This window comes from Camelus dromedarius, chromosome 5 (genome assembly GCF_036321535.1).
Source record: "Camelus dromedarius isolate mCamDro1 chromosome 5, mCamDro1.pat, whole genome shotgun sequence".
NCBI classification, from domain to species: domain Eukaryota; kingdom Metazoa; phylum Chordata; class Mammalia; order Artiodactyla; family Camelidae; genus Camelus; species Camelus dromedarius.
Genome location: NC_087440.1, coordinates 30,094,982 through 30,118,137, shown reverse-complemented (window position 1 = coordinate 30,118,137; position 23,156 = coordinate 30,094,982). Strand labels below are relative to the sequence as shown.

Below are 23,156 nucleotides of genomic sequence, written 5' to 3'. Positions count from 1 at the left end.
TGAGGGCCTCCTCCTCACCCTCCTGTCGCAGCCACCGCCTCCGCTGGGCAGAGGAGCCGGGAGTCCGCGGCGCCGGCTCGGGGCTCCGGGATGGGAGTTAGCGCCTTCGCGGCGGCAGTGGCCCCGGGAGCCCGTCCCGCCGGGGACGCCGGGCGCGGCCAGCCGGCCCCGGAGCCAGGCCCGTGGGCAGCAGCGGTGGTGGCGGAGAGGGGCAGGTGGATGCGCCTGGAGGATGACGCTCTCGGGCCGGGCAGCGTCAGGCGGCCTTGCGGGCGGGCGCTGCACTGGATCCGCCTGGTGCTCATCAGCCTCCGGCTGGGCTGGTCCTACGACGCCTACGCCATCCAGCTGTGCACAGCATCCACGGGCAATATTGTAGAACAGGTTGTTTGCCTGATGGCTTATCATCTGCTTTTCGCAACGTTTGCGTGGTCGTATTGGAAAACTATCTTTACGTTACCAATGAATCCTTCAAAACAATCTATACAGAGAAAGAATCGCTGGAGAGAGAGGCAAGAGGAGAAGCCCATCCGGAAGTTCTTAGCCGAGCAACCAAAGATCTTCCCATCTACACCGGGACCATGTCTGGTGCAATGCGCTCTTAGGACACATGCCAAATTATCAAACCAGACCGCTGCCATCACTGTTCCGTCTGTGATAAATGTATTTTGGAGATGGGTCATCATTGCCCGTGGGGCATTTAGAAGTCCAGTATTTCAGCATGAACTAAATGGCATGCTGTTTGGAAACTGAGTTTAAGATAATCTAAAGTGGTGTGTTTGTTGATGCCAAATGTTCGGCTTCAGTAAATACACTAACAAGCTCTTGGGCCTTGTATGCACTATTGAAAAAAAGTTTTATTTTATTCTTTTTTTTTTTCAACGGTATTAATTTTGGGGGGAAGAAAAGATGAGCAGGGGTTTGCCGAGTTAAGAGGGAAAGGATGGGCTTTCTAGACCAAGGAATTGGTGTGGAACAAAGCGCAAAGGTGGGGAAAGCCTGAGTGCTAAGAGTCAGAGGCTAAATCACTGGCCCAGCTTCTAGGTGAGAAAAATTAAAATTAGATTCTTGAACTGGTAAAATATCATCTTTCAACAAAATTAATCCTCATAATTTTTTTCACTATCTTTCTATATTCTTATCAGAAAATGTGATCATGTTACTACTGATGCCATTAAATAAATATGAACACAAATGTTAGCCAGGTCAAGACTGGAGGCAGAGCTAACAGCACAAATGTTGACCTGGGCAAGACTGAAGGCAGAGCTAACAGCACTGTATTGTCATCTCTTTTTTTTTTTTTTTTTTTTTGAATTCTTTACTTCCTTCAGTTTTTAAGTGAGTTTTTCCCATACACGTTGTTTGTGAGGCACTTTTCTGGGTGATGAGGGTGTAAAATGAATTAGGTATAATGCAGCCCTTCTGTGATGCTTCAGAGTTTCAATGGGCAGCAAGGCTCTACTCAAGTGTTTATAACATGAGGTAAAAACCACAGACTGCAGTCATAGTGGGTCTGTCTGGCTTAGGAGCTGATCCAATTGGCCCATTCAGTGGGTTGTTATTTTTTTGTGTTTAATTTTTGGAGTTGGTGGTAACCTCTCCAAATGGAGATTTTCATGTAGAAAATCTGGGTTCCTGGCTTGCTCTAAAATAGCCCCCAAACATGGCCACCATTACCTCCATGTAACCATCTGCTACAGCTGAGTTGCAGCCACCCCTCCTTAAAAACCCATGAAGTCTTCCTTGATTCCACTCCTCCCTCTTGACTCCCATCTGTCTGTTCACTCCATGAGGATACCTGCCTGGCTCCTGTAGACATTTGTGTTTATGAGCCATCAGACTTGTTACGTGTCCTGAGAGAAGTCTAGCTGATACTCTACCCAATCCTTGACTGTTCTCCATTAAATTGTGTTCAGAGAACAGTCCCCAAACACATTTTCTGATAGTTTCTTCTATATGTTCCCTCTGCAGGTTTTTAACTGCCCTCCATTGCCTTCAAATGAAATCCAGATGACCTAGCTGACAGGAAAGATCCTGGGCTGAGGATCTGTTTATTTGAAATAGAAATCAATACAAACTCATAATAAAAGTATACTGGATTCTTAGCATGATTTTGTGTTTACTATCAAAAGACTGCTAAACGTGAGCTTGTTCTGTTATTTCATTAGTTTAATCACCACATAAGTGTTACAGCAGCCACTGAATTATCAGCCAATGTCGTTATGCCATTATTTGTAATCGAGGGACATTGTAAAATATAATCCAGAAAAGAGGTCTTCTGCATTGTGGTAAAAAACAACTGTTGAGGACGTTGGCCACAGGGTTCCTCAGAGCCTTCTTGACGTCCAGTACTTGCAATTTCTTCAGCCCCGGGGTATTCTTGCAATGTGTGCCCTTACCCTGCTGATAGGTCAGTGCCAACTGTCAATACTTTCTGCACGTGGCTTTCTGAATGTGGTGACTGTCTACGAGAATGGCAGTGCACACTGCTTCCTGGTACCATACAAAGGACTGTGGGAATAACATGGTGTGGGTTAATTTACTTGTGATGAATGAAAGGAGGTAAGTAACCTGAGCTCAAAAGACAATTGGTGTATTGGTGTCTCCCTGGTCCCTTGGGTTCAGCAAGATGGCCCTAGGTGCATCAACGAGGTGGTGGCTTCCTTGTTATTTTCAGCACACTTTGCATTTATTTTCAACACTCCATAGGCATAAAAAGTGTGAATGATGCTGAAATCTTTTGCTCTATAGCACCCATCAAAGCTTCCTCTTAGTTTTAATGAGTTTTAGACCTTTTGCTTTCCTATTAGACCAAAGATTGATGAACTTCATTGGAGACAGCTAAGAACAGGAACTACTCCATCAATTTTGCTGGCTGACAGGTATCCCCCAGTGTGTTAGCCAGTTAGCCAGGCTTCACACCTAGACAGTCTCAGAAGCATAAGATCACCCTGTAGTCTTCTGTGCTGATTTTTTCACTTGCTCAATTAAGGTGTAAGGATCGCATGCTTCCTGCAAAATAATAATTAAATGTTTTTCTTGATAAATTAAAGCAACAACAACAATAAATATACATTCGTCAGTTTTCTCCAGAGAAGCAGAACCAATAGGGTGTTATTAAATATATATAATGAGATTAAAAGAATTTTTCTGAGGGGATAATTAGGTTTATCCATTTATTTATTTTTAATAGATATACTAGGGATTGAACCCAGGATCTCATGCTTACTAAGCCCATGCTCTGCCACTGAGCTATTACCCTCCCACCATAACAAGATTTGTTATAAGGAATTGGTCCATGCAATTATGGAGGCTGGCAAGTTCTAAGATCTCCAGGGTGAGTCAGCAAGGTACAGACCCAGGAGAGTTGATGTTTCATTTTGAGTCAGAAAGCAGGAAAAAGCCTATGTCCCACTTTGAAGGCCATCAGGCAGGAGAATTCTCTCTTATTTAGGGGAAGGGTCAGCCTTTTTGTTCTATTCAGGTCTTCAACTGATTGATGAGGCCCACCCACATTAGGGAGCACAGTCTGCTTCACTCAGTCTGCCAACTTAAATATTAGTCTCATCCAAAATCACCCTAGAAATACCCAGAATGACATTTGACTGAATATCTGGGCACCTCATTGCTCAGTCAAGTTAACACATAAAACTAAGCATCACATATATCAGATGTACATACATATATGTATATATAATATAATAATTTTATTTCAGGTAATCAATCTATTTCTTCTGGAGTTAAGCATAATCTTTTAAGAAAATCAGATTTACATAATAGAAAAATTCAGAATGTAGGTTGCATTTTCTGTAGATATTCCTTTACACACACACACACACACACACACACACACACACCTGTATCTTTATCAGGGATTCAGAGAACTACAAGTGTCTGAGTTGGAAGGAACTTGGACTTTTTTTCTAAGTCTTTCATTTAGCAGCTAAGGATCAGAATGGTGGAGTGATTTATCTAGATGACACAGAAAAGTAAAGGTGGAACTGGAATTAAACACATGGCTCCTTGATACAAGGATTCCATTAGTACTTCGTGACTTAAAAAATGAGGTGGGTCTACGTGCAACCTGCAGAGGTCGCCAGAAGGATGTGCAGAGTCAAGGTAGTGGGAAGGAGGGAAGGCAGGAGGGAGGAGCTAAAACTGGATGCATAAGAGGAAGGAAGGGATGACAAGGTGAGCTCCTCGAGTGAGCACAGAAGAGTGAGGAAGAGGAGGAAGGGAGAGAACGTGAAGTACTGAGGGGCTGGAGTCTGCGGAAGGACCGACCGGCCAACCAGGGGAAGTGAGACACAGATGTCCCACTCTCTGTCTCTCCGTTCCCTCTTCTAGAACAAACCACATGACTCAGATGTAGATCCTCTTCCTACTCTCTGCTGGACAAGACTGTCTTCCTCTAGGCCAAGAACTTTGTAAATCTCCCTGGTCCACTCCACAGACTCCTCAGCTCCATCAGTGGGCCTGAGGGCACTCGTTGCAAATGAAGTAAGACCTTCCCACCCTGACAGGGTTGGTTCTCCGTGCTCAGCAGCATCAGGCAAGGTGGCTCACTCTCTCCTTGATGAGGCTGACCCGGAAGTGGGGCTTCTTGGGACAGAAGCAAGGATGAAAACTATTGTGAGACCTGTGGAGTGCCCTCAGGACAGATAGTCAAGGCAAGCTGCATGTTGGTCTCTGGAACACCACTGTTTCCTGGCTCTTCCATGACCTCCCAGGGCTCTTGTTCTCAGCCATCTCCGCTGTTCCTCCTCCCTGGTACTTGGATTTTGGAGAGCGCAAATGTCAGTGTGTCCTCTTCTTCATCTACACACACTCTCTTGGTGACTTTACCCAGTCTCAAGGCTTTTAACTGCCACTGATTCTCCCACAACTGCCAAATTGATACCTTTAGTCCAGCGCTGTCTCCAGAACTTAGACTCATATAGTCAACTGTCCACTTGACATCTTTGCTGAATGTCTAATAGACACCTCAAACTTAACACGTCCCAAATGGAAACAATTATCTTCTCCCCTCCTCCTCCCCCAAAACTGCTTCCCCATCAGCATCCCCTACCCCAGATGAAGGTAAAGACATCCTTTCCATTCAGAGACCAACAACTTTGCTGTTATTCTCTATTCCTTTCTTTTTCTTTGGTCCCACTTCCAACCCATCAGTAAAGTCAGATGTTTTCACCTTCAAGGCATATCCAGCATCCCCGGCTCTCTCACTGCCTCCACTGCTGCCACCTAGTCTGAGGGACCATTTCCTCCCACTGGGGTTACTATAAAGGCCCTGGACCTGGTCTCCGGGCTTCTGCCCTTGACTTCACACACAGCAGCCTGGGTAATCCCTTCCAGTCATAACTCAGATCATGTAACTCTGCTCAGAATTCTCTAGGTCCTCTTCATTTCACTCCACATACAAGCTAAAATCCTCGTAAAGGTCCTTATGCTCTTAAGTGATCTGTCCTCCCACACCCTTACCTTTCAGAACAAATCCCCTACAGTTTTCCCTCTTCCTCTCTCTCCTCTAGTATCTGACTTCTTTACTGGTCCTGAAAGACACAGCCACATTCTCGCTTTAAGACACTTTCCCCCAGATATATGCATGGCTAGCTAGCATGCTGCCTTTTAAGTCTTTGCTTACATGTCACCTTATCAAGCAGGCTTACCTTAACTACCCTATTTAAAAATGCTATGCAAAGCTTCCCCCAACCCCATTCTGCATCCTGCTGTATTTTCCCCAAGAGCTCATCACCCTAACCGTCTGTACAACTTACATATTTATTCTGTTTATTACCTCTCTATCTCTCTTTTTTTTTTTTAATTTTGGTCTAATGATTCCCACATACCTCTAACAGTGTCTCACACATATGTACTCAAGAAATGTTTGCTGAATAAGTCTTTCCAAATCCACTACACAATATTCCTGAAATGCCAGCCTCCATGTCAGCCCTTATCAGCTGCTTGTGCAACTGAAGCTCAACACTGGTCACTCAAAACCTAATGGGGGGGGGGGGCTTGTGTAGACACCCCCTTTCCTAGTAGGTCAAGGGCTGGTGATCCAACCCCTTTTTATCTGTGGGGAACTTCAGTCTTCCTCCTAATGCTTCCCTTCCGAAATCCGGACTCCTCGCTGACCCCAGCCCACCGCCTTTCTCACAGCCTCTCCAGTGGCCGAGGGCCCTTGACAGCAAAGCGGAGCGGGGGCTGGCGGCCCTAGGCCACCTTCAATGACCGCCATGTGTAAATGCGCCTTCCCGCCAGCAGAGGGCAGGAGCTGCCGCAAAATTCTGTGCTGGGCTCGCGCCTTGCTCCCGCCTTGCTCCCGCCTGGCCAGTTTTCTCGGCTGGTTCCCCTCTCTTCCTCACACTCCTCTCTCTCTTCCTGGGCGGGGATGAAGGAAACAGGGGCCCTGGAGAGTCAGCGAGTTCTGGCGTGCACGCGTGTGTGGCGATGGGGTGGTGGGCACCTATTCCGGAAAGCCATGCTCCCACCCTGGGATGATGCCCTCGGGCTCACAGACCGCTCTATCTGCGCACGGGCCGCTCTAATGAAACTCCGATGGCGCTGACGCTCAGTCCCGAGTGACCCGGCGCATAGTGTTTTCTTCGGGTCGCTTCATCCCCAGAGGCTCCGCCACCGCAGGGGCGGACCATGGGCTCCTGGAGGGGGGTCTGGAAGCTCTACTCGGCGGCAAACATTTCTTGAGTATCTACGTGTGAGATGCTGCGGGAGTAATCAGATCAAAAGAGAGAGAGAGAGGTACTACACAGAATAAATATGTAAGTTGTACAGACGGGTAGGGTGATGAGCTCTTGGGGAAAATACAGCAGGACGCAGAATGGGGTTGGGGGGAGGGAAGAAGCTACTTTAAAAAGGCAGCATGCTAGCTAGCCTTGCATGTATCTGGGGGAAAGTGTCTTAACGCGAGAATGTGGCTGTGTCTGTGTCTTTCAGGAACAGTAAAGAAGTCAGATACTAGAGGAGAGAGAGGAAGAGGGAGAACTGTAGGGGATTTGTTCTGAAAGGTAAGGGTGTGGGAGGACAGATCACTTAAGAGCATAAGGACCTTTACGAGGATTTTAGCTTGTATGTGGAGTGAAATGAAGAGGACCTAGAGAATTCTGAGCAGAGTTACATGATCTGAGTTATGACTGGAAGGGATTACCCAGGCTGCTGTGTGTGAAGTCAAGGGCAGAAGCCCGGAGACTAGGTCCAGTAACCCCAGTGGGAGGAAATGGTCCCTCAGACTAGGTGGCAGCAGTGGAGGCAGTGAGAGAGCCGGGGATGCTGGATATGCCTTGAAGGTGAAAACATCTGACTTTACTGATGGGTTGGAAGTGGGACCAAAGAAAAAGAAAGGAATAGAGAATAACAGCAAAGTTGTTGGTCTCTGAATGGAAAGGGTGTCTTTACCTTCATCTGGGGTGGGGGATGCTGATGGGGAAGCAGTTTTAGGGGAGGAGGAGGGGAGAAGATAATTGTTTCCATTTGGGACGTGTTAAGTTTGAGGTGTCTATTAGACATTCAGCAAAGATGTCAAGTGGACAGTTGACTATATGAGTCTAAGTTCTGGAGAGAGAGCTGGACTAAAGGTATCAACTTCCATCATAGGCTTCTGAAGTCTGGCTCAGTTAAAGTGAGTCCCAAATGCCAGGTTGGGGACAGGTCATGACAGAATCACTTGAAGAAAGATTTCAAAGTGCTGACTCCTGAGCTCCCAAACTCTGCAATTTTCTAAATGCAACAGAGGCATAGGCAAGATTCACTTTGTGACTGAGTAGAACACAAGGATTAGGTATCAGTGATCACCACAATGGCTTAGTTTCTTCTAAGCCGTCCTAATAAAGAAGCATGGAACATGCCCACTCATTTGACCTCTTAGTAAAAGAATCCTCATTCTCAGACTCTTTGGAAGTCATCGATAAATGACCAGTTATGATGATCTGATTTGATACAAACAGTATTCACCTTCCTCTGCCTAGAGTAGCAACTTGATACTAGAAAAAACACGGTTGGGTTCCTGGCCTCACAAAAGGTCAAAGGAGAGCAGCAGGGTGGGTATGAATCCAGGTTTCAGTATGGGACAACTTCACCTTGACCACAAACCTCGACCTCTGCCTGATATTCTATAGCAGCAAGTCTCAAAGTCTTTGCTCTCGGTATCACTTTACACTCTCAGAGTTATTGAGAGCAGCAAAGAGCTTTTGTTTATGTTGATTGTATCTATGTATATTTACCTGATTAGAAATTAGAACCAAGAAATTTTAGAATGCTTAGTCACTCACAAATTGTTTAATAATAACAATAATGAATCATTAAATGTTGATATGTATCATACTTTTAAAAAAAGCTTTATTTTCTAGATCAAAAAATATTGCTAAGAAGAATGCTGTTAATCAATGCAGTTATCACCATTAATATGAAGCATGTAGTACTACCAGCTTGCTTTCACCATTAAAAAATAATTATGAAAAAAAAAGAATGCCATTGTTTCACATTTTCTTTTCTTTTTAAAAAAACTTATTTTTACTTATTTATTTTTATTTTATTTTATTTTTTATTTTTTTTTAACATTTTTTATTGATTTATAATCATTTTACAATGTTGTGTCAAATTCCAGTGTTCGGCACAATTTTTCAGTCATACATGGACATATACACACTCATTGTCACATTTTTTTCTCTGTGAGCTACCATAACGTTTTGTGTCTATTTCCCTGTGCTATACAGTATAATCTTGTTTACCTATTCTACAATTATTTTTACTTATTTTTAAAATTTAATTTATTTTGAAAAATTTTGTTTGGGAGTGGTAATTAGGTTTGCTTATTTCATTTTTAATGAAGGTACTGGGGATTGAACTCAGGACCTCAAACATGCTAGGCATGCACTCTACCACTGAGCTATGCCCTCCCCCCATTTCACATTTTCTTTTGTGGTTGACTCTATATAGACAGACAGATTCTCATATCTGCTTCTATGTTCATCTATTGTACTATGTTGTTTTGCTAAATTATGTAAAGAGAATCTGGCCTCCCTCACACAGATACATAGTTTGAAAGCTAACAGATACTGTAGAAAGGTTTGGAGGACCAGCAGGGTTCCTGAACCATACCTGACCTGGTCAGTGCCTGCATCTCATTTCTCTGGTCACCGTGGTTGATTCTGAGATCAACCCCTCACACAGTCAGACATATTTGATGGGAATGTTGGGAGGATGAAGATAGGGCCTTTGTCTTCTGGACTTATTTCGTGACAGAGTATAAGGTCTGGAGTTGTTGTAGTCACCTGACAAACATGTGAGGGACATTTGTCTGAAATGTGCACCGAGATGTAGGAGAGAGGGGATTGGAGAAAGAGAGAGAAACTTGGGTTCTCTTTTCCGATAAGTTGCACATGAAGCCGTAACAGCCCTTATGCCTCAAGACCGTTTAACTGAACTTTCAGATTGTTAAGACATCAGAAAGGCCAAATCCTTGGAGGGAAGTGGTTCCAGCACAGTTCTTTGGCCCGAGGAGCTCCTGAAACAGTCAAAGCTGTGGAGGACTGGGTGGATCACAAGCCTGCCAAATTCCACAGAAAAGTGTAGAGGATATTAAAATAGATGAATAAATGAATTAATTTAATCCTTCACTTGGTTTTGAATCTCTTTGTTTTTGAGATAACTGCTCGTGACTAAAGGATTCTGGCAAATTGCTCTCACATTTTGTTAAAAAGTAAATGAAGAATTCATTCTTTCTCTTTATTAGTTATATCCTCGGTTCTTGGCTCCACTCCAGACAAATTTCACCTCACAGGTGAGACTGAATTTCTGATAAATTCAGAAATGTACTGACCTAGTAGACGTGGGTCCTAGTGTCTTGTGCCAGATTTGGTAATGTCCAGCTTGTATACCTGGAAGAAACATGGGTCATATCTTCTGCCTCAGTGGAAGTGTGTGAACAATTTGATCTCCTCGATGCTCCAGTTATCCATGGTGATCATCTTGCCACCTCTATTCACTAAAGTCTCTCACGTCACCAATGTTGAATCCAGTATATTTTGAAATACTGAGAATTTTGAGGTAGGCTTTGTTCTTATGTGATTATTGTAACTCAGACTTGAGACACGAATAATAGTTAATGGTGCCATCTTTCTATGTGCATCTTAGGAAGCAAATTTAATAATACAAGTAAAGTTTTAGTTTCAAAAAAAGGGCTATTTTTCATAGGCAATTTGAATTGGGGATGGGAACAGATTTTCTATGCCCTCTTCTGTACTCATTGCCTCACCCTCTTTTTTTTTTTTCTTCAGTTTTGAGATATAATTGACATACAGCACTGTACAAGTTTAAGGTATACAGCATAACGATTTGACTTCATGCAGCATAAAGTGAACATCACAGTAAGTTTAGTTAATCCATCATCTCATATAGATACAGAATTAAGGAAATAGAAGCATTGTTTTCCTTGTGCTAACTCTTAGGGTTTACTCTCGTAACAACTCTCGTATATAACATACAGTAGTGTCAATTGTATTTACCATGTACGTTACATCCCTGGTACTTATTTATCTTGTAACTGGAAGTTTGACTCTCTTCATCCAATTCCCTCTCCCGTTCGTTTCTTGCCTCTGGTAACCACAAATCTGATCTCTTTTTTTTAATGAGTTTTTTTTTGTTTGTTTTTGAAGTATAATTGACCTACAATACTATGTTATTTCTTGGTGTACAACATAGTGATTTAATATTTCTGTCCATTTCAGAATGATCACTATGATGTCTAGTTGTCATCTGTCACCAGACAAAGATATTACATAATTATTGACTGTATTCCCCGCACTGTACATTTCATATCTGTGACTCATTTATTTTATAACTGGGAAGTTTGTACTTCTTAATTTCCCTCACCTAGTTCTTTCCTCTCTTTGTCCTCCCTCCCTCTGGCAACCACCTGTTTCTTCTCTGTACCTATGACTCTGTTTCCTTTTTTTTTTTTTAAATTTGTTCATTCATTTGTTTTGTTTTTCAGATTCCACATATAGGTGAGATCATAACGTATTTGTCATTCTCTGTCTGACTTATTGCCCTTAGCATAAGACCATCTAGGTCCTACCATGTTAGTCCCACTCCCTTATGTGATTCAATTGGAAACACAGTGCCTAAAATCTCAGTATCAGACAAAAACCAATCACAATATTTAGACGAGATTCCTCTCCTCTCACCTCTCCTGACCTGACCGTGGGTCCTTTTCTCCCTGTTCTGAAGATCATTTGAGACAATCCTCTTCTTACCCCACAGAGGAACCTGTTCTGCAATGTTCCTATTGTTAAAATGTAAAATAAAGTACAAGCCATGTTCGTGCTGGGCTTTACAAAGTGGGTCACGACTGTTGACTGCTCTCACTTCTCCAAAGCATCTTTGAGATTTGGTACCGTTATGAGAATTTTCTAAAATCAGAAATGGGGACTTAGGGAAGACAAGTGGACTCAAGGAACGTGTCCTCAGAATATGCTAACGTGAACAATTAGCTTCTCTAATAGTGACCACCGTGGTGCTGGCCTCAGGTTCAGTGCAACAAGATTGTGAACGTCTATCACAGAGGGTGGTGGGAGCCAAGCCACAGTTTCATCATCACAGAGCGCAGAATCGTCCTTGCTCTGCTTTGAATCATCCCACCCCCTTGGAGGGAAGAGTTGCTTCTAAGCTTTAGGGCCATCAGCTCCCTCCAACCTCAGCCCAAACACTGGGACTCGGGAAGACGAGGAAGGGGAAGGAAGGAAGAGGATGAGGAAGCCGTGAGGGTGGGAGGGAGAGCCTGGCCTCAGGGAGGGGAATGGAACGGGCTTCCAAGTGAGAGGGTAAAGGTGCATTTTACTGACAGTGAGGAAGTCTCTTCTGTTTCCCTGTCCCTCATCTTTCAATCCTTCATTAAAGCCTGATAATTCAAACTTGAAAACATATCCTAACTCTGCACCTTTCCTTCTGCTCCATTGCTATTTACCTTATTCCATGCCTCTGGGACTTGACCTGGATACCACGAGTTCCTGACTGTCCCCACAGTCCTTCCCCAGCAGCCGGGCTGATCTTTAGGTCACATTATTATAATATTTAACGTGCTCCGTTTATATCCGATAGCAAATTACTCTTTACCTATGTCTGTACGAGTACGAAGCATCTGAGCCTCGTTAACCTCTATCATTAATGCTCATGGTAAAAATGCTCTTATTCTGCTAGACTTTTATTTTTCTAACATGACAAATCTATATTTGCGTCATGCCCTTTGAATGCTCTCTCCCTTTCTCTCTACTGGATGACTATCCCCTTCGTTCCTGCATGACCAGCCGCTTCTCATCTTGTTCAGAATTCATTTCTTCACTGGGGCTCTTCTGGCCACTGGGCAGAATCACTTCTATGAACTCATCAAGACCCACTACAGATGACCCTCCACATGGATGCGAAACCCACAGATATGGAGGTCCAGCTGTACCATCCCCTTTTTTACAAGGGACTTGAGCATTCATGGATTTTGGTCTCCTGGAAGACACTGATGGCAACTTATCACCTGGAAAAATAATTTTGTTAGTTAATTTTCTTCCTAGCAGAATAGGCACTATAAGGGCAGAAGTGTATCTTTGTTTACATTGCATCTTCACGACCTTAGAACTCTTCCTGGAACATGATATCTGCACAATAGTAATCTACTCCATTAATGAATGATGAATGAATGAACGAATGAATGAATGAATGGTGGGAGAGGGGATGATGACACAAGGCAGAGAGAGATGGGGCAGCTGCGTGACCAACCCCTCTACTGTAGGGTGTTAGAGACGCTGTATCCATGTCTGGGAAGAGACATATGATCTGGTAACAAAGGCAAGGAAGGTTCATTGCATCTTTTTTCATAGCAAATGTGACTCCAGCCTTGTGGTATCCCACCTCCTCCGTTTGTTACTCCGAGGAAAAATGACCTCATTTCATGCCACTCTTTATTCACCTAAAGTCAGGGGATTCTGTTGAGCACTGGAATTTCCCAAACCCAGTGTCTCCATGCAATAGCTTGAGTCAACAGACCCAACTAGGGGAGCAAAACCTCCCGTGGCTTCTCCAGAGAAGATGCTCAAATGCAGCTGCTGTAGGGAGTATTACCAAGAGCAAGAATGACTGACCATATGGAGGGGGGAGGAATGGAAATTACTATTTATCTAGGTCTGGAAGAGGAGCTGAAAAAAAAAAGGAGGTCAGGAATCCTAGACTGAAGGGCAGAGGTGCGGATCTGATGACAGGCCACCTGTGTTCTTTTGTGAGTCAGGTGTTGCAAAAGCCCACCCTGTCCCCTGATCACTTGAATGCCGCACTTGACCACAGTTTGCAAGGAGCTGTCTCTTCCTGTTCCTCTTTGATTCCTGAGTGCAGCCCTGCGATGGAGGCAGAGTAGGGACCCTCATTCTCCACTCCTTTTTCTGTGGGTCTCCATTTGCCTAGTCCTGGAGCCTATGCCCTTTCCTGGCCTGAATGTGAATAAGCCACTGATTCACCCTTGGGAGAGATCTCAATTCCATGTCTCCTCCTCACCTTCTGCCACCAGATGGCCAGCTGCTCCCTTCTCCAGGACATACAAGTGCCAGGAAAGAGTTTCACCTCTTCTCAGGCAGTACTAGAGTCTGTCCATACACGACCTGAACAACCGATCTCATTCCACATTAGACTCAAACTCTGGATCCACCCCTGGGATAACCATTAATACCTGAAGATTGGATGCACTTACTTAAAAAAAAAAACCTCTGAGGCTAAAATTTGCTTTTTTCTCTTGGTCTCATCACAATTATGGTATTTTCTTCTTTCTTTTCATTTTTATACCATATAGTTCACTTGTATAATAATATTTATGATTCTTAAGTCAGAATCAGATATATTTTTTTCTACTTACTGGGGGGTCTCCTTGCCTCCTGGTATCGAAATAGGCAGCCATGGCGGGAAGCCTTCGCTTCTTGACTTAAGAGAAGGAAAAGTCTGCACAAATTCATGACACAAGGAGCCTTTTATCCTCATGTCTATTTCCCACAAATCTCTTATTAGAAGAAGAGGAAGTCTCTAGATCTGAATGTAACGACATGACAGCAGAAGGGAGCAAGAAGACACACAGAGCCATGTAGGTGATTCTGTAACATTTATTGCACGGTGCACAAGGAGCTTCAGCTCAGCAAAGCTTAAAAGGGGCTGGGGTTGGTGCGATGAGGACCGATGCTGATATCTGGGGCAGATAGTGGGATGGGACCATGGCTGTGACCGTGGAGCCTGGCAGAAGAGCATGACCAAAAGTGCTGACCCAAAGTTTAGATGATGTTATCCAAGTGAACTGGAACCAACGAGTACGTGGCATTGTCCTGCGGTGATCTTTGCTCACAGGCAACAATGTAGATCATCTGCATCTTCATCTGACTATACTTGCATTTTGTGTAATTCGATTCAATTTTTGTGAGGTTGCAGAAGGTTAAAGGCACTCGACCTGGGCTCTTATGACAATTCATCCGTCGATTTCGGCAAGCTACATTTTTAGTGGTACAAACATGAGCTACCTGAGCAAACGTTGTATGGAGAAAAGTATTTTTATCTTTGCATACCCCTCTATAACTGTTAACTACCTGCATTGCAGGATCACACTGAGAGTGCGCCATATTTATGTGCTGAATCTCAAACCACTGAGCCCTGGTTAAATTAGCGGGTGGGGCATGGAGTGAGATCACCATTCCCAAGAGCCCCAGTAGCAAAAGGGGACAAAGCCGGGAGTCTTGCTGTGTCGGAACCATGTTTCCTGTGAAAAGAAGAGTATCTTTTGCATTCCAGTCCAGCAATAACACACTTCACCCATCTCTCACCCTGCACGGTCCCCTGCTGTCACTGTGGGGTTCTATCTCCTCGCCCCTCTGCTCCCCAAAGTCTGCCTCGTGTCCTGGGCACTAACTCCAGCTCACCACTCCCACAGTTGCTGCCCCATTGCTGTCCATCCCGTCCCAGCTCTAGGGCTCACTGTCTTACCCAGTCTCTATGCTCTGGCTCCTGGTGCTGGTGGTCCTGGTGCTCAAAGGCAGCGAGTCTCCCCCGATCCTTGGGACTAGAGATATAGAGCAGCCTCTGTGGGTGGGGCCGGCAGAACCAGGAAGGTTTTGAGTCCAGGATATGAAGAAATCTACAGACTGGCCCATGGCCCACTTACGCGATGAGCTTCTTTGTTTTGCCGTGTGCCGATCACTGCATACCCGAGGACAGCACCACTGCTGCTTCTGTTGTAACAAACCTAATTCCAGGCATCCTGGGCAGGGCAGAGCTCTGCCACTGGGTCTGGACTTCCTAAATGAAAAATGCCATTGACTGCAGAGTGGCCATAGATTTTATAACTCAACTTGGGGCAAGACACTGAAAGACTGAAGTACATAAAGGGAGGCTCAGTACTCAGAACAAACCGAGCCAGGGAGAGTTGTTTGGGCAGGAGGAACCCAGGTCCCCTTTTCATTTTAGTAACCTTGGTTCCCTCTCACCCAAATGTTCTTTATCTCATCACCTCCCTGTGCTGAAAACTTGAGCTCTGAATTTCTCACTGCTCAAAATCCTGTAAGTAAGTAAAGGCATTTGTGATGTATCTGTGAGTTTCTGTTACTGTTGTTGTCAATGTTTTTTCTGCTCCCCATCCATTGAATTCATTTTCTCTTGTTTTCACCCTGCCTGGTTTTGCCTTCACTTCCTGTGAAGTAACATAACCCCAAAACGCCCAGAGGAAAGTCTTTCTGTAAAATCAGCCAGAGAATGAACATGGTGTCATGTAAAGGATTCCAACCTGGAGCTAGCATTCCTAGTGTTCTTTTCAGTCTGTGTTATTTTCTAGAAAACAGTCTGCCCTAGAATTGTCATTTATCTCCCAGTAGATTTCATTTCTTGGTGTTAAAAGGAAAAACATTTTTTTAATTTATAAAATGAACATTAATGGATAGGACTTTGTATCCTTATTTGCTTGTTTTTATTTTTCCTGGGGGAGGTAATTAGTTTACTTATTTATTATTACTTTTTTTATTTAACTGGAGTTACTGGGGATTGAACCCATGACCTCATGCATGCTAGGCATGCACCCTACCACTGAGCAATACCTACCCTCTCCCCTCTGCAATGCATTAATATCTTTTATCAGGAAGCAAGTTTTTTTTAATGTCTATTTTGTGGAAAGCATTTTCATAGGAGATGAGGATGTAAAAATGAATTAGATGTAGTTTAACCCTTCTGCGATGCCGACAACCACACTGAGTAGAAGGACTCCTACTCAAGTGTCTGTACCGTGAACTAAAAATCATACACTGCGGTCACAGGCGCTGCATCTGGCTTGAAAACCTGTTCTTAGTCACCATACACAGTGCCACTTGTAATATTGGGTTTTGGATATTAACACTTCAAATTGGGATAGTTCACGTAAAACTTTGCATATCTGTCTTATCTTTAAAAATCGGGAGATGTCGGTTAGTGCACTGAGTCCCCAGTGCCACAAGGGATCAACTGGAGCTGAGCGGCCGCCGCCTCTGTTGAAGGCGGCGATAGTTCAGAGGTTTTCACGGACTCTACTCCTACCTCCTTATCACGTCCTGTCTGTTCACTCAGATACTGCCTAGCAGGCTTGTTACAAGTGTCCTGAGAAGTGACCCCCACAATATCATGCCCAATCTGCAATCATGTTCCACCTTTAAAATTGTACTCGGAGTATGCCTTCTATGATTTTCCTGACGGGTTCATCCATAAGTTTCCTCTATGCATTTTCTTTTATTATTATTTTTGATTGAAGTGCAGCCAATTTACGTTAGTTTCAGGTGTACAGCAAAGCAGTTCAGTCATACATATATATACATACATACATATTTTTCCAGTTTCTTTTCCATTACAGCTTGTTATAAAAAAAACTGAATATAGTTCCCTGCGCTGTATGGAAGCCCTTGCTGCCTGTCCACTTCACATATAACAGTGCGTATCCATCAGTCCCAGACTCTCAATCTATTCCTCCTGGTAACTACAGTTTGTTTTCTATGTCCAAGAGTCTATTTCTGGTTTGTAAATAAAATTTGTATCTTTTTTTTAAGATTCCACATATAAGTCACATCATATGATATTTGTCTCCCACTACACATTTTTAACTTCCCTTCTTTGTCTACAGGTCTAGTACAAATGACCTAGTTTAATATTTAAGACCTTTCGGAGAGGACTTCTTGATATGAAGCAGGAATGAATATAAGCCTATGTTAATCAAAATACAGTGTAACTTCAGTGTGATTTTGTCTTGAATAGACAAAAGCCACTTCTCTTGGGCTCATTCTGTTATTTTGTTCGCATGGCTTCCCTTGCAGCCCAGTTTAGTGGCACGTTTCTGGACCTGATCCATACTCCCTCAGAGGAAAAGCCAGAATTTAGCCCTAGTATCATCAAATCATTTTTTGAAATCTAGGAACATCGTAAGATACCGAGCCAGACAAAAACTTCTGCATTTGTGGTAAAAACTACTGTTGAGAACACTGGTCTCAGGGTTGATCAGTATCTCTTTTTACAGAGCCTATGTGCAAAAGCATGATGTCCAACGGCTGCAATTTCTTCAGCCCGGGGTATTCTTGCAATGTCTGTTCTTACCCTGCTGATAGGGTGATAGATGCCAACTGCCCGAACCTACCTACGCACGGCTTCCTAATGCAGCAGATGTCTGTGGGACCAGCAACGCACACAGACCATTGCAATAACATGGTTCAAGTTAACTGCAGCAAATGGAGTGAGATTCAGCTAACCTAAGTTCAAAAAACATTTGATGTGCTGGGCTCTCCCTGGTCTCTTGGAGTCAGCAAGGTGGCCCCAGACCTGACTTCTTGCATGGGAGCACCCCCTTATCTCCCTCAAAGACTACTGAACAAAAGCAGGACTTGATCCCTTTGATCACATTTTTGACATGAAAAAGGAAGGGACCCTTCTCTTTCTCACTTTTATAACAAGTTCTTCCCCTCCCTGGAGAGGGGAGTAAGAGAGCTCGGATGGGATTATGGAGGGGTAAGTCTGTAGAGGGATGGTACAAAGTGTTCCCTGAGAAATTGGAAAACTGCATTCAAGTGAAATTGACCCATCGCATATTGAGCATGTGGAGGCGTTCACTGAGATCTCTTACCTCAACATGTATAAACCAAAATGTACACACAGAAAATCACACACGGACTCATACACACAAGTAATGCTTAATTAGGCTAGAGTGAGTGACGGAGAATGACTGAGCTGAAAGACATCTTTAGTCTAAACCTTCGATTTAGTGGTGAGCAGTAGGATGAGGTGACTTGCCCACCTCCAATAGCAAGCTTGGGACAGACAGGCACCAAACTGCAGGTCTCTTTCTTTATATTTGTGGTGATGTCATAGGCACTCTGTGTGATGCTGGTAAACACTCTAGGTGTGAAATAGTAAACAAGAAATCAGTCCTTAATCTGTTTAAGATCATTGACAGACCTGAGAGTTTCCTTTGTGGCCTTCACCCTAAGGTCTGGGGAGAAAATATCCGCAATGTGATTCCTACAGGATTAGAGAAAGGATGGAAGGCAACGGAGGATCCATTTCTGCTAGGAATATCCACCGCTGAAAGGGACGTAGCTATCTCTGTGGACGTCACCTGCTCTGCAAAAACCCTTCCCTTGGACTCCCAGGTATTCAAAAAAGGAGCCAGAATATTAGAGCCAGAGGTAGGAACCTGACACTCAATCTTTACTTAGATTCCCTGGGCACCCGTAGGGAAGTTTCCCGATGCCCAGCCCTACACATGGATGAGCTGGGAATCTTTATTCTGAGGCAGAGAAAAATGTAGGGGAAACATGAAGTTTGCTCCTGTAGAATTGAAATGCACCTTTTTTTTTGGAATTTATTACAGTTTTTTAATTTTACTTTTTATTGAAGTGTATTTGATTTACAACATTAGTTTCAGGTGTACAGCAAAGTGATTTGATTATACATACACACACATATGTATTTTCTTTTCATATTCTTTTCCATTATAGTTATTACAAGATGTTGAATACACTTCCCTGTGCTATACAGTAGGTCCTTGTTGTTCATCTATTTTATATATAGTAACGTGTATCTGTTGCTGCAAATGGCATTATTTCATTCTTTTCTATGGCTGAGTAGTTTTGGAAATTAGTCCCTTGTCCGTCGCATTTTTTTAGATTCCACAGATAAGTGATATCATACGATATTTGTCTTTCTCTGTCTGACTTACTTCACTTAATATGATAATGTCTAGGTCCATCCATGTTGCTGCAAATGGCATTATTTCATAATTTTTTATGGCTGAATAATATTCTATTATATATGTATACCACATCTTTATCCCGTCATCTGTTGATGGTCATTTAGGCTGTCTCCATGTCTTGGCTATTGTAAATAGTGCTGCGATAAACATTGGGGTGCATGTGTCTTTTCAGATTATAGTTTTCTTCAGATATATGCTCAGGAGTGGGATTGCTGGGTCATATGATAAATCCATTTTCAGTTTTTTAGGGAACTTCCATACTGTCCTCCATAGTGGCTGCACAAATTTATATTCCCACTAACAGTGTAGGAGAGGTCCTTTTTCTCTACACCCTCTCCAGCATTTATTATTTGTAGACTCTTTAAAAACACCTTTATTATGGTATGATTCTTGTACGGTAAATTCCATATTTGAGATGAACAATCTGATGAGTTTTGATAGATGTGTACACCAATGAAGCCACCACCACAAGCAAGATAACTAACATGTCTATCACTCCCCAAGAGGTGCAAATTTTAAATTCCCAATTTATCCCTTCCTACCCCCTTTCCTCCCTGGTAACCATGTTTATTCTCTATGTCTGTGAGTCTGTTTCTGTTTTGTAGAAAAGTTCATTTGTGTCCTTTTTTTTTTAAAAAAATCCATATATAAGTGATATCATATGGTATTTTTCTTTCTCTTTCTGACTTACTTCATTTAATATGATAATCTCTAGGTCCATCCATGCTGCTGCAAATGGCATTATTCTATTCTTTTTTTATGACTGAGTAGTTTTCCACATACTTCTTTATCCAATCATCTACTGATAAACATTTGGGTTGTTTCTATGTCTTGGCTATTGTAAATAGTGCCGCTGTGAACATTGGGGTACATGTGTCTTTTCAAATTATATTTTCCTCCAGATATACACCCAGGAGTGGGATTGCTGGATCATATGGTAAGTCTATTTTTAGTTTTTTGAGGAATCTCCATACTGTCCTCTATAGTGGCTGCACCAATTTACATTCCCACCAACAGTGTAGGAGGGTTCCCTTTTCTCCACACTCTCTTCAGCATTTATCATTTGTGGACTTTTTAGTGATGGCCATTCTGACTGGTGTGAGGTGATATCTCATTGTCGTTTTGATTTGCATTTCTCTGACATTAGTGATGTTGAGCACCTTTACATGTGCTTGTTGGCCATCTGGATGTCTTCTTTGGAGAAATGTCTATTTAGGTCTTCTGCCCGTTTTTGGATTGGGTTGCTTGTTTTTTTGATATTAAGGTGTATGAGCTGTTTGTATATTTTGGAAATTAGTCCCTTGTTGATCACATCATTTGCAAATATTTTCTCCCATTCTGTAGGTTGTCTTTTTGTTTTGTTGACTAGATCCCATGTATTTATTTTTGCTTTTATTTCCATTACTCCAGGATCTGGTTAGAAAAAATATTACTGCAATTTATGTCAAAGAGTGCTCTGCCCTTGTTGTCCTCTAGGAGTTTAATACTATCCGGTCTTATATTTAGGTCTTTAATAAATTTTGACTTTATTTTTGTATATGGTGTTAGAAAATGCTCTAATTTCATTCTTTTAGATGTAGCTGTCCAATTTTCCCAGCATCACTCATTGAAGTGACTGTCTTTTCTCCATTGTATATCCTTGCCTCCTTTTGTTGTAGATTCTCCTGTTTTCTTTTTAACTGTGTTTAAAACAGGCATATGTATTTAAGGAAGCAGAAATATTTTCTAAGATGCGAGGCATATGGATTTGTCAGTTCCCTTCGGGGCTCACCCATTGTAGAAAGAGTCTGGCAGAGACAACTGCCTCACTCACAGGCTGATAGAGGCAAACACTTTAGAGATGTCAGTTTTTAGGTTAACTGCTCAAGAAAGGGGCAAGAACAGCTTTGGAGTTTGAAAATACCTTTGTATGACAGGCTCATAAAGGGTGAGGGGGTGGTAGGCACCTCCTTTATTGGCAAATCCTCTCTCCTCACATCTTATCCAGAGAAAAAGAAGGGATGTGAGTTGGAAGGAGGATGGAAGAACAGCAGTTGCCATGACTACAAGAAGAATAAGTGTAGGTAGAGGGCAGAGGAGACACTAAGTGTTTGGACCAAGAGTTCTTAGAAGTAAGAATCCTGGGGGAAGGGGACCTTGGCCCACTCCCTGACCCCACTCTTCCTTGACCTGCTTTCACAGGGAACATGAATCTGACATGGACCCTTCTTCTCCTCTTCTTCCTGGAGCAAACTGTCTTCACTCCAGGCCTGCCCTTCTCAAGACGACATATAGACAGTCCCGCATCATGGGTCCCTGGGGGACACCACCGATACTGTGACGTGATGATGAGGCGACGGTGGCTGATCCACAGGGATAAGTGCAAGCAGATCAACACCTTTATTCACGAAGACCTGGCCACCGTAGCAGCCTTCTGTAACACTCCAGCAGTGCCCTGCACCAGCAGCCGCTCCTTGCGCAGCTGCCACAACAGTACTCACGACGTCAGTGTCACCGACTGCTTTGCCAGAGCAGGGACCCGGCCCCCCTACTGCCACTACCACAAGAAGGACTCCACCAGGCCCATCCGTGTGGGCTGTGAGGAGGGGGAACCTGTTCATCTGGACGGCTAGGCTCCTCCCAGCCCTGACATGTAATGCCAAGGAATTGCACCCTACATCTTTAAGTCTTTGAGACTTTGTCAAAGTCTTCCATGTAAGTGCTTCTTCTCTGGTGTAAGGCTCGCTTACTGTTTTCAGTCATCTCTCTTACAGCCTCTCCCCTAACGCTAACTCCACAGCCCACCCCGCACTTTTGACACGGTGTCGGTTTTTTGGATGCAAGACAAGGTGGGGATGGGGATGTCAGAGAATAAAGCCCTCTCAAGGGGCTTCTATTCTGGAAAAGCCTTGCTCCCATCTAGCAACTACACAAGCCGTTGATTTACCCACGAGCTTCTCCAATAAGAACTCTCGCCTGGTTCGCAGGGTCCTCCAGCTGGACCTTCAGCTCCTTTCTCCCCAATGGGCTCCTGCGGAGGGGATTTGGGACGACACCCAAATCCCCAGAGAGATGTCCTTAATTTCCTTAATAGAAACAAGGCCCTGATGCGCAGAGCACGGCACCGGAAGGAGCAGCTACCCGGAGGAGAGGTGGCAGAGCGGGTGACTCTACACCTCGTGGTCCCCTCCGCGTCTCCCGCACCGGCCCGCAGGGGGCGCTGCGCCACCTGAATCCCCTTGGCCAAGCGGAGAGTAGAACGTCTTCCTGGGTTCCCCTTAAGACAGCGGGAAATGGGTTGGAAGTTTCTTAATTACCGTCACGCGGCTGGAAGACAATAGATGAATAAACAGAAAATTCAGCCAGCATAAATACAACCAACTTTCAAAGACCAGATTTCTGAGTTTACCAAAACATTCATGCTTTCGTGCTCTTTAGTATTAACAAGCCACCTTCAGATTCACACTCTTAGCATCGCAGGTATGAATGAAAGGGCGTGAGATATGTGCAGAGCACCTTCTTGTGTTGTAAGCTTTGCAGTTTGGCTGCGCTGGAAATGAGCCTATTTCTTTCTTGGAATCCATTCCCTTCTGAAGGAAGTTTTTCTACCCACAAGAGGGAGCAGCCATAGGTGACCGAATTCTCTACTCGGAGACTCCATCAAAATGATGGCAGGGCTTTGAATCAAAAGAGGGCACCTGACTCTTAGGGCAGCTATCCATTGACTGACTGGCCAAGTGCCCATGGAGTAAACCGGTGTGGGGATTTTACTCTCCTGCAACAATGGTGACAAAATTGGGACTCTTAACTTTCATCTTTCCCCTGATGCCAGGAGCTGTAGCCGTGTTGTCCTTATTTGTGACCTTCAGCACTTAGCCTAATGCTTGCTATA

General features: G+C 43.7%; 2 protein-coding genes across 2 annotated transcripts; one reads left to right on the top strand and one right to left on the bottom strand.

Annotated features, from left to right (window-relative positions):
* Positions 1–14,131: 14,131 nt before the first annotated feature.
* LOC105097632 (eosinophil cationic protein) lies at positions 14,132–15,234 on the bottom strand. The gene is made up of 2 exons (XM_010990209.3): positions 15,016–15,234; positions 14,132–14,791 (listed from the first exon to the last, which is right to left on the bottom strand). Exon 2 carries the CDS (start codon positions 14,784–14,786, stop codon positions 14,313–14,315), a length of 474 nt encoding a protein of 157 aa, XP_010988511.1. The 5' UTR covers positions 14,787–14,791; positions 15,016–15,234; the 3' UTR covers positions 14,132–14,312.
* A 6,237-nt stretch (positions 15,235–21,471) lies between these two features.
* On the top strand, positions 21,472–21,897 carry LOC105097676 (ribonuclease pancreatic). Its single transcript, XM_064486368.1, has one exon. The coding sequence runs from the start codon at positions 21,472–21,474 to the stop codon at positions 21,895–21,897; it is 426 nt and encodes a 141-aa protein (XP_064342438.1).
* Positions 21,898–23,156: the final 1,259 nt, after the last annotated feature.